This window comes from Dryas octopetala, chromosome 6 (genome assembly GCF_963921425.1).
Source record: "Dryas octopetala chromosome 6, drDryOcto1.1, whole genome shotgun sequence".
Lineage (NCBI taxonomy): Eukaryota > Viridiplantae > Streptophyta > Magnoliopsida > Rosales > Rosaceae > Dryas > Dryas octopetala.
In genome coordinates, this window is record NC_141371.1 from 14502408 (window position 1) to 14514787 (window position 12380).

Here is a 12380-nt window from a genome sequence, read left to right on the forward strand (position 1 = left end):
TAAGTTGCCACATAAGGTGGTATGAAATTATGGTATAAAAATGTGGTATATCTAGCACTACTGTTTATTATAATATCTAGGTCAGTTGGCTTCACTCCACTCTCTCTCACCCTCCAAAACCAAAGAACATGACAAGTTTCTCACTATAACAACGCCCAAAGATTAGGGAAGCCAGCTCCACCCCAATGCCTTCCTTATCAGTAGCATATTCTTGAGTTTTTTTTTTTAGTTTCACCTACAGTTTAAGTGATGTAGAACACTTGATATGGGTACGTTCTTGATTTCTTTGTTTAGGTCAGTTTCTGAAACTGCAACTTGCAGTTTCACCTACAGTTTCTAAAATTGCAATTTCAGTGGTATAAAACACTTGATATGAGTTCTTGATTTTTTTTGTTTAGTTCAGTTTATGAAATTGCAACTTGCAGTTTCACCTGCAGAAACTGCAGTTTCAGTGGTGTGGAACACTTAATATGGGTATTTTCTGAAACTCTAGTTACAGTTGTGTTAAGTGACTTAGAAGAATGTTAGACAAGAAACTAAAGAAAAAAAAAAAAGACTTGAAATAAATGCTTTTTGGTTTAGGATTTGAACCTTTTAGCCGAAATTGTAGAGGTTAACAAAAAAAAAAGCTGAAATTGTAGATATATGAACCAGTTCAATTAATTGGAGGGACCACTGGTACCCAGTTTCTTTGTTGAAGATTTACACACGCAATTAATTAGATTTTTCTCTCCAGATTGGTGGTCGTCACCGGCCTCTTCAACATAGCAGAGAAATGGACAGAGGAGAGAAGAGAGATAAAAGGAGAGAGAGGGAAGAATAGAGGAGGAAGAAGAAAGGGGGAGAGAGAAAGAGTCTGATACAAACGAGAACAAGAACACCCAGATATATAGAAGGTGGCCCGCAAAAAAATTATGAGGCTTTAGGTGTGTTTGAGTAATAATAAAAAATTGTCAGTACCTAATAATTAATGGGCTCAAAATTTAATTTAATTAAAGATTTGAAAATTTGAAGGCCCGGCCGCGTACTATTCATTTAAGAACTATTTATGTTTCTAGATTCTTAGCTATCTTTTTTCAAATATTTAATATGTCAGTTAATATATTTAGTTGTTCTCTCTTTACCAGAATCTCTAAAAACTACAAAATTTAATTTTAATAAAAAAAAATTAATTCCTTAGTTACGGTCAAGGAGTTAAATTTCAAAATTTTCAGCGAAATTTCACCGAAAATTTCGTTTTTTGAGGGTATAAAAATTTTAACACTAGTTCATGAATTTTTCGCCGAAATTATCGAATTTTTTGAAATTTCGCTTCGAGGAACAAACCCAGCCATTTTTCTCTGTTTGTCTTCTCCTTGGCAGTTACAAACTCAACCACCAGCGTTATTGGGGAGGGAGGAGAGAGAATAGAGAGAAGAAAGAAGAGATCGGGGAGGGAGAAAGGGAGATCAGGGAGGGACTTGGGAGAGAGAGATTGGCGCTGGAGAGGGAGGACCGGAGGAGACAGAAGAGAAAGAGATATATTAATTATATGCTATATGTTGAGTTGCATAACAGTGGCGGCTGGGAGAGAGAGAAATGAAAGGGAAGAACTAAAGAAGAAAGGTCACGGGATGGAAGCCAGGAAGGAAAAAAAAAAAGGAAAGAAAAAGAAAGAAAAAGAAAAAAAAGAAAAGGGAAGAAGAAAGGTTACGCCGTCACGTGAAGAAGTGGAAACTAGGAAGGAAAGAAGAAAAAAAGGAAAGGAAAGAAAAAGAAAAAAAAACAAAAGAAAAAAAGAGAAAACAAAATGTTTAGGGTTGATTAGGGTTTGAGGTCTTTGGGCAATTGGAAAGAAAAAAAAAGGGTTTGGGGTTTCGTTTGATTCTTTTGGAATTTCGTTTAATTATATTTAAACTCTAAATCATAATACATTTCTATATAAAAAATAATTAAAAATACTCTAAAGAGCATAAATCCTAATATCTTATATTATATCCTAAAAAATATAGAGCATATAGAGTTTAATGTAATATTAGGGCATATAAAGTATATGGTTTAGTGTATAGATTATAGAGTATAAAAAATATAGTAATTTTATTTATTCATTGTATTAATTTTATTTATATATTTGCCTCCAGCACGCATGATATTTATCACATATCACATGAAACCTACCATATAATTTGGTTTCTTCAATGTGTTTTATCAATGTAGTAGATAATATGTTAAATAAACATATGGTAAAGTTTCATTCAAAATTTTCGTATTTTGATAGTAATTTCCGTCTAATTTTTGTCGAAATTTAAAAATTCTTGAAATTTTTGTCGAAATTTTCATCGAAATTTTCTCAAAATCTGAAATTTTATTCCTTGGTTACGGTGTATTTTAATAAAGAAATTAAACTCGATATTTCATTAAAAGTCAATATTTGATAAACTGTTGTAAATACCATACATTATGTGAATGTCCACAAGTAAAATACTAGAAGTAGCTTCCAAGTACCAAGAGTAGTCACCAAGTAATCTTGGTCTCCAAGTCCCAAGTATGATCTCTACAAGCACCTTGGAGTAACCTCCAAGTATCCATCACCTATAAATAGGTGTTATATGTAAGAGGAAAATACAACCTTATAATTTCATGCTATTTTTTTCTCACTTATCTGTCTTCTCTTCTCTCTTATCACTTCTTTTTCTTTTACTATTGTATAACATCATCAAGGCTCTTGGTATACTAGTAATCATTTCTAAGGTTTTTATCTTTAATACCATGCATGTTAATAATATAAACATGAGTTGGCAATTGACTCTAGGACCAAGCCAATTCTATACTTCTGCAATTGTTCAAGACTCACGTCACTTTATTGTTTTTCACTATAGACTACATATAATAATAGTAGATTTTACAATTCTTTATTCAATACTAACATTTTAGAACATATATCATCTTAACATATTATTCAAAGACTTGCATCTTATATTACTATTCGATACATGCACTACTGCGAGATCATTCTTATTCTTGCACTTTATATTATGTTTCTATTTAGTTAGATGATTCTGTTTAATTTTTACCATGATTTTAATTTCTTATTATGTCATTATAAAATTATGACATGATGTGATAAATATCACCAGTACTCAGAACTAAAAGTTCCTTGAGCCAAAAACTTTGATTAAGGGCCAGAAGATCTATAATCTAATAAAATAAAAAAAGGGGGCCAGAAGATATATCCTCATTATATAATCAGGATTTAAATGTCCTTGATTTCTTCTACGGAAACAAAAGTTCCTATTGGACCTACATATCTTAAAACTCCAAACTTAAAAGTTTCGGAAATATGAAAATAAAATCTCTGAAATATTGTATCCCCTTTGATATATATGTGTCAAGAAAAATGTTGAATCTCATAAAGCTTGAGTTCGTCGCACTTGATGTTACCGGCAAGAACTACCAATCATGGATTCTTGACGCCAAAATTCACCTTCATGCTATGAACCTTGGAGAAACAATTAAGGAAGGAAGGAAATAAAGCATCATTGCAAGATTGAGCCAAAGTAACGATTTTCCTTCGCCACCATCTCCATGAAATACTAAAGTCTAAATATCTTACGGTAAAGAATTCGTCTATCCAATAGAAAAATCTGAAAAAAAGATATGACCACCAAAAGACCGTGATACTTCCAAAAGCTCGATCGCCATGTCTGGATGCACCTGCTCGCGTTTGCAGAACTTTAAAACAGTCATTGAATACAATGAACAATGAAACACCCAACTATAAACACCCATTATTTCTTTTTACTTTTTCTTTTTCTGTCAACTGTTACTTCAACTTTTTTAAGACAATGACAATGAAACATACAAATGCCTACTCTTCGAACTGGTTTTCACCAACAAGAAACTATCTGATGTAGTTATTAATCTCATAACTATTTCAAGCAGATCACAGGAATAATTTATTGGGAAAACTAAAGTGCAGCAAGTACACGAGGGATGAACCTCAACGACCACAAAACTCACTCCAGTTTAGAACAGTTTTGTTATCCTACATACATTCTGTGATCTACTCTCACCTGTACAATCCTCTAAGCTTCAACAGCACCAATCATGGAGAGAAGAGAAGAAAGGGAAGGAAAAGCCTTAGGTAATAAGTTAAAGGGAGGGGGGAAAAGTAAAAAAACCGACGTGACAAGGTGCTGCAGACCCTCCTTGGGACCAAGAAAAAATAAATCTCTCCAGTTTAGCACGCATTTTGTTCCCTTGGGACGTTTTAGGTCATTGAGAGCAAGGATGGAAGAAGCAAAACTCCATGTAGCCGGGTTTTAGTTTAAACCTTCTGAAATGTGCGTGAAGAAACTCCATGTAGTAGTCTGACAAACCCATGAAAACTAAGCTTTCCATCTGAGTGTCTTATCCAGTCCTGGAGAACAACATGAACTGGTACTGATGGGCTAAGTCCTAATTCCTGAAAAGTAAAATTTATAAGGATTTAGCATGAAGATGGTTTTCTTATATTTTTATTATTATTATTGAGAGAGAGAGAGAGAGAGAGAGAGAGAGAGAGAGAGAGGGAGAAGAGAGCATACTGAGGCAAGTTCCTCTATCATAATTGGTCTGTTTCCATCCTTCTCAAACAGCTCGTATGCTCGCCTTGCATGCTGGTCCCAGCTCTCCATCCATTCCAGCTGATGCATACTTATGGCAGCTGCACAAAATTCTTCAAAATCCAGTTTTCTATATCGAATAGAACTGATCTGCAAGATACATATATAAGACCGCACACTCAACTGAAATTCTTGAAATTTTACTTGACTTGGGAATCGGGAGACATTTTTTTGATTAAGAAAAAAGATATCAACTTTGCAAAATTACCATGTTGACATAATCTAGAACCCGTGAATCCTTCATGGCATCAGTGGAGTTCCTTATTACACCCTGCTGATACCAATGTTACTTTAAATGGCTTCAGAAACTATTAAAATAGCAAAAAGATAAGTTCAGAAAAAGCGCTGACCGTCTTAAAGTTCTGCATAGAGATGAATCCACTTTTATTTGGCCCTAACAGTGTAAATTGCTCCCGGAGATAAGCCAGCTGTGCTACAGATAACGTCTTTGCAAGAGTCTGTCACAATGGAAGTACATTTTCACTCCATATGTTAATGTTTTAAGAAGCATCAGATAATTTACATCAATAGCATTTGATGAAAATGACCAGAAAAGAAGATAAATGAATGTGCAAAAATATTCCAAAACACTCATCGCTCAAAGGAAGGTACTATTGTTTTAAACTTACAAAATGAAGATAGATACTAAACAATTATGTTAAAGTAGATTCTCAGAGATTCTATTCTTCTTTTAGTTATTCCTCAGTTTCTATTTTAAGTCAGCCCTGATAACCAGTACAATATTTGGGTGCTCGAATCCAACTGTAAGAACAGCTTGGCTTCAAATCAATCAAAAACTAAAGCAACTGCAAAATCTAAGAGACATCATGAGACAATTAAATAATACTATGAAAGGGAAAACAACAAAAAAAGAAAGGAAAAATAAAAAAGGAAAATAACATATTATTGAGGCACTACTTATATGGTCAGTTGCAACATTTGAAGACATTTCAATTTCAATCAAAACAAAAACATACACAAAAAAGAGAACATAAATAAACTTATCACTACATACCCCTAATGCTGATTTCCGTAGAGAAGATGAGCATATATAAGCTTTAACAAGTTTGTACACTATCATATCGATTGGTATCTTGACCTCATGATAATTGGCTAACCATGGATGACCTGTATACGAAAATTGGTGTCAGCATCCAGAATTCAAAAAAATTAAAGAAAATGAAATCCATCCCACCACCCATGAAACTGATAAAAGAAAAAGGAAGAGGATCTGCCTTGTCTCCATTTAAAGTTCAAATGGAGAGGGCTGGATTTGATCTACACCGCTCAAGCATCTCAGGCACACTCCCATTCTGAAGGACCCACAGCACGTCACTGTTAAAATAAGCAACCAGCCCTCTCCATTTGAACTTCAAATGGAGAGGATCCCTTTCCAAAGGAATCCAAAGGAAGAAGGTCAGAGTGCTGCCTTCCCTTTCTCTCGGATTATCAAATTGTTTTCTTCCAGAATTTGTTTCACAAAGGATTAACGAAAGGTCGAAGAATGAACATAAGGAAGTTGTCAATCATAAGTACCCATTGCTAAAATAATCTTAGTGAGTGATAAAAAAAAAAAAAGGGCCCCAACAAATAAGAAACCATAGTGACTTACACAGAGCTTGAACCGCGGTTATTCTCTTACGGTAATCCTTGTTCAACAGTCTCTTTACAAAATCTGTTGCATCAGATGATAAAGAAGGCCAAGGAGCTTCATCAAAGCTTGGATCAGCCTTTAGTACTGATCTGAAGATGCCAGACTCAGTCCGTGCCCAAAAAGGTCGGCTTCCACACAAAAGAATATAAGCAATTACACCAATACTCCACATGTCTGCTTCTGTCCCATATGACCTATGTAGAACTTCAGGAGCTACATAGTATGTACTTCCTACAATATCGTTCAGCCTCTCATCTGCAGAAACTTAATAGTTAGACCCCAATCTAGTCTTCAAAACTAAATAGAGCAGGATATATCTTAGGTAGTAGTCCTGAGTCCCAACCTGGTTTTACATAGTCAGAGAGTCCAAAATCAATGGCCTTCAATGGGGACTTCTCATCCTTTGAAGTAAAAAGGAAATTCTGGAGCAGAAAATACCAAACCAAGGTTAAGAAAAGGGAGAATAAGGCACAAAAGGAGTACAAATATAGTTATATCTGCCATATCATTAAATCAACAATCAATAGATTACACGTAGGTACATTTACTGGAACAGTTAGTAAATAAACCATAAAGAATTTAGTACTAAAACATGCATGGATGTGGTTAGAAAAGAATCATTTGGTATTCAGAATTTTCGGTGATGCAGGATGTGAGATGTCTCTGAGTCGTATTAATAACAGTCAATCAATAGTCTCCCCCCACCACAATCCCAGAAAATTAAAATAGGAAAAAAAAAAAAAAAAAGGAAGCATCAGCAGTGCTTGTAATATTTTCTTTCCCACATTAGATAACAAATCGCCAGATTGCAATTAGTGTGGGATCTCCAGACTTTAGAAAGTGTAAGGAAAATATGTGATTCCTTCTTCATTATATCAAAACAATATTGCCAAAGAATTTTAAATGGGCCATTGCATAATTTCTTTCCCACAAAAAAAAAAAAAATTTCTAAATCATTCTTCAGCCCAATTTCATTTCTGCTGGAACTTCATATTGTTTGCAGAGTTTTAAGACTTAGAATTTATGAAATATGCTTGTGAGAACATGATATCAGTAATTGAATATGAAAGCAACTTGTAATTGCATCACTGACTGAAGTCGGGCAAAGAACAATGTGTGTAATTCTAATACAGGAAAATTTAGCGTAATCACTAATACAGGCATTGCAGCACTACATATCCAACTTTTAGGTTAAGAGTCTTTAAGACCCTACATGAAAGTCCAGTTCTATAAAGAAAGTGGAAGGTAAAAATCCATAAAATCCGAAAAAGTTGAAAGTAGCTGTTTAGGCATTCAAAATGTTGTTCAATGGTATAAACAGCTGGTGCCACTGTGATTGTTGAGCATATGCAGATGGCTCGACCTAAGAAAGGTAACTTTTCTTTTTAACTTTACGAAACTTCTAAAGTAGTATGAATTACGGGGCTAAGTCTCTTGATACCCAAAAAATAAAAGAAGATAATCTTTATGAATGAACTACCTCTGGCTTGAGGTCCCGGTGAACCACGCCTTGGAGATGACAGTAGGCAGTTACACTTAAAATCTGTACCATAACAGCCTTTGCATCATCTTCTGAATATTTTCCACCCCTAGAGAAGAGAAATTAAAATTTTAGCGAGTTTGAAATTTATAGAACAGTCTAGTTACCTACCATAAAGAAATAATTATTTTCTCTCTTGGAATAAAATTAAAAGTTATAAGAATGGGTACCTTGAAAGTATGCTATCCAACAGTTCACCTCCTTTGCACAACCTGGAGACATAACATTGGGTAAGCTCCAAAACTTAAAAGTATTATAACATCAAATGACTTGCTGACCTATTTAGAAAACTTTTACTAGTAATATATCTAGTGCATTACTTCAGCAGTATATGATATCCAGCTAAAAAGGAAAAAGGAATGACCTAATTTATTATGCACTTATTACTAGAACTGCGCATTATCCCAATAAAAGTTGTACATTTTTAGGGTCCATCTCTATTTGCTTACAAAGCATATTTAGAATGATCATACAGGTATCTCAGCCATGTCAAATTAAATTTATGCTTCGATGCACCATAATTACATAGCATCTAAATCCCAATGGTTTTGGTATCAACAAGGACACACATTAAAACCAAGTCCAAGATGTTTAAATGGGACTCATATGTACAACAAGACACAACTTTGATACCTAAACCAGTAAGAAATTCACTACCTAAACTGATGCAACCAAAGAGCAGGAAGAAATTCAGGTACTTGTTTCAAAATCTTAAACCAGTAACTTTATTAACTTAACAGAAAACAGAGAGAATAACAGAAGCCAAAAGCATCAAATGCAACAAAGTAAGATGCACACAGAAATTTATAGCAATCAAAACTTGCTCCATCACTACATAAATAGCAATCACAACTTACTCCATCACTACATAAACATTGTCATCATCTTCATAGGCTTCATAGAACTGCACTAGGTTCTTATGATTTAGAGCCCGTAGGATCTTCACTTCTCTTCTTACATCCTCTATAGAGATTGCCGTTGTCAACTGTAAAAGCCATCATTCATTAGAGTGTGTTCACAATAAAAAGGCAAAAAGGATGTATTGGTAATAACAGAGACTTGTGTACTTCATCCCCAATGATTTGGAATGAAAAGTGGGTCCTCTAAAGATCCTTACATTGTAAGAAAATGACATTACCAACAGAAAATTTACAAGGATTTTGTCTGCATTGAAGTTATGAAAAAATTTCTTTATCATTACTCATATCATAATTTACTAATTTCCTTCAGACTAAGCCAAAAGAACCTGATCGTGTTAGCTAAGAAAAATCACCAAAGTCATCGACCCAAACAGCGCCAAGCTGCACTGGCTTCATGAAAATAAAGCATGGATCATACATATTTGTTTACCACCTTGATATAAACTGCCATCTATGACAAACCAATTAGGAGTAGGCAAGAATATATTTATTAAAATGCAAAATACTACTTCCTCTTAAAACCTGATTGACATGATGCAGTCTATATCATACCCAAAGGACTAACAAACACCTAAGTTGAGTATGCAAGATCCTCTTGAAGATATTACACCCCTAATAACCTTCCGATGATTCCAACATAAAGCAACACAACCAAGGTTATTCAACGTCAGGAGATGCTAAAAATGGCAGCAGAGTTCACTAAATTTTTAGTAAAAGAACAAAAGACAACTTATAGGAGGTAAGACCAAAGAACATTACCAACAAGATATTAAGTTACATATAATCTTTAACCAACTCTTCTATGAAACATGTATATGCACATGCGCAATCTAATCAAACTTTTATGAAGGCTAGAGCAATTCAATTATGATTTTGCATTTGAAATGATAATTCAAAAAGAATTGAACTTGTTCAACAATGAGAAGATCACCAAAGAACCAAGAAATGAATTCAGACCTTTGACTTTGGAATAACCTTGACAGCCACATCCTGGCCCTTCAAGCTCCCCTTCTTGCCCTTTGCCGAGCAAGTATACCCGAAATGCCCACGCCCCACCTCCTCACCAAGCTCATAATGGGCTACAAACTGTTTTGAAAACCCGAAATTCTTATCCAACCCAATATCACATTCACTTCCTTCAGGGATTGAGGCCTCATTGTGCTTAACAGAGCCGTGCCTACGAGCAAGTAATGCCCGAATATGTTTCGCAGGAGACGGAGGCGGGAACGGCCGCTTAAAAATGCGCAGAGGCGTCGAGCTCACGCTCGAGTTGGCGGGAGAATTCTTGAAGAGACTTGGCAGTGGACTTGGGCTGTAAAAGGGAAAGTTTGAGGATTTGGTGGTGTGGGAATTGGGTGCATAAGCCTCACTTTCACTGGGATTTGTGGAGTCTTGAGATTGGACATGTGGATTTTCAGTGGGTTTTCCATGACAGAGTCCCATGAATTCAGGAATTAACAATGAAATCAAACAGCTCAGTAAGTATGATGGGTGTAAAGGAAAAGGCAGAGAATTTTTAGACCATTAGAAGGGTGAAGTGAGACTAAATTCTAAGAATTTGAAACTCAAGAAAGAAAATTACACACAATATATTCAAGGAAGAGAATTCTAAAAGCAGAACTGAGTTGATGAAGAAAAAACACAGAAAGGTTCAGTGCATGGAGTCCCAGAATCAAATTCCAAAGGAATTTTCAGAGCAAAAGAGAGATACCCAACAGGGAAAATCAATCTGAGACGCTAAAGAGAAAAGGCAATGCAACTTTTTCTGATTAAACCAGCAATGCTAGAGAGGAGAACCATCTGTTATTCACCAGAAAATTGAGCAAATTATAGGTGAGGAAGAGAAGAAAAGGATGGTGGGAAGCAAAAGCAAAGGGAAAACCCAGTAAAAAATTTCCAAGAAGAAGGAAGGAATAAGAGGTAAAAAAAAAAAAAAGAATGAGATGAGATTGAGACTATGAGAGGGAAAAAGTGGGGAAAAAGATGCTTAGCAGAGGCAACAAGAAAAGAAAAGAAAGGGAAAGGGAAAACACAAGGCCTCCTTTTTTCTACTTTATGTAAGCTTTTTCGTTAATGGTTTCTGTGTGTGGCAATATCACTTTCATTACATAGATAGAGAGAGGGAAGGACTGAGAGTTTCTCCTAGTCTGTTACTCTGTTCTTGCTTTCTTTGTTTTCTTTCTTTCTCTTTCTCTCTAATAATAATAATCATAATTATGGAAGTGGGGTTTGGTTTTGGATCCTTCCAGCCTGTCCTTTTTGATCCCTAAAAACGAAGATAGATATGTTGCCTAAGGCTTGCATATGCAAACATAGTAATAACAAGTTAACAAAAACTTAGCTAAAAACTGTCTGTCTGTGCGTGTGTATTTGAGCCTTGACCGGCTTTTGTTTGGCTTTGAATGGTTATGGCTGTCCTTTCATATTTATTTGCACACAAGGCTTCTTCCGGTTTCAACTAAGCTACCCACCAATTATTATAAAAGCTTCTTTCAAAAAATAATGTGTGTAATATAATTTCTACACCATATCATAGAGTTAAATTCTAATCATGTTACAAATAGGAAAATAGATAGAGAAATAAGGAGCACGTCGTTCCACATTTTAAATGGTGGATCGATGAACCACTCAAGCTGATTGATCACAAGGCAGCTGATGGATTGACAAGGTAACTAATGGATTAGGGCAGCTTATCGATCAACCCTGTTATAGGGCCGTCACTGTCCGACGTCGGTGACAATCTCTAATTATTGTCCTTCAATTACGACCGAACAATCACGTAAAAATGATATTTATAAAAATGTTTTTTGTTTTTTATTATATATACATATGAAAAATTAATACACCAATATAAAACACAAAAGTACAAGCATATGAAATTATATACATTTATTGTAACTTTATGATCTACTATTAGTGAGTTACAACTTACAACATATAATTGACTCATAATTACAATTATAAACGATAATACAATGAATCAGATTTGCCAAGCTTACCTGACAAATGAATTGATTGAAAAATGTATCTCAATCGATCTACGAAGCAAAACTTGAGAAAAAAAAAAATTATTTCCAGTCGATTGGCACTCACTCATTGCTTAGGATTTAGTGTTAGCTTTGAACCCAAAACCTTTAAACTAAACCCTAAGCTCAAAAAAGACAAATCTACACTTGAGAGTACACCATTTGTCGGGTACTAAAATGCATAAAAGGGAAGAAGAAGGGGGAAAAAAAAAAAAAAAACAAGTCGATTAATCAACATATTGCAATATGAACCGGGTTGTCACTTTTTAACAACGTCACGAACACTTTAACATAAATAAATTAACATAATTAATTAAAAAATTGAAAGTTAAAGCTAAGCTTTTGGATTATTATCTATAGAATTTAAGTAAGAATAGAACGCAAAGCAATGTGACATGAAGTAGTTGGAAGAAAAACTGAAGGTAAAAGTTAAAAAAGAAATCAAAAGTGGAATAATGAGTTTTGATCTTGACTTTTTTGTGCTTTATATAATTATATCTAAAACTCTCATTATAGGCTTTTTTATAATTTTGTTTTAAATACTAAACTATTAAACTCTAAAACAACTATGTAATACCCTATTTGCTTCAATAAATT

At 34.5% G+C, this 12380-nt stretch overlaps 1 protein-coding gene across 1 annotated transcript; it reads right to left on the minus strand.

Moving 5' to 3' along the window:
• Positions 1–3875: 3875 nt before the first annotated feature.
• LOC147282678 (CDPK-related kinase 1-like) lies at positions 3876–10881 on the minus strand. The gene is made up of 11 exons (XM_086246556.1): positions 9715–10881; positions 8695–8822; positions 8008–8049; positions 7778–7886; positions 6641–6719; positions 6256–6552; positions 5659–5771; positions 4994–5101; positions 4852–4914; positions 4566–4733; positions 3876–4444 (listed from the first exon to the last, which is right to left on the minus strand). Exons 1-11 carry the CDS (start codon positions 10198–10200, stop codon positions 4307–4309), a joined length of 1731 nt encoding a protein of 576 aa, XP_086102682.1. The 5' UTR covers positions 10201–10881; the 3' UTR covers positions 3876–4306.
• Positions 10882–12380: the final 1499 nt, after the last annotated feature.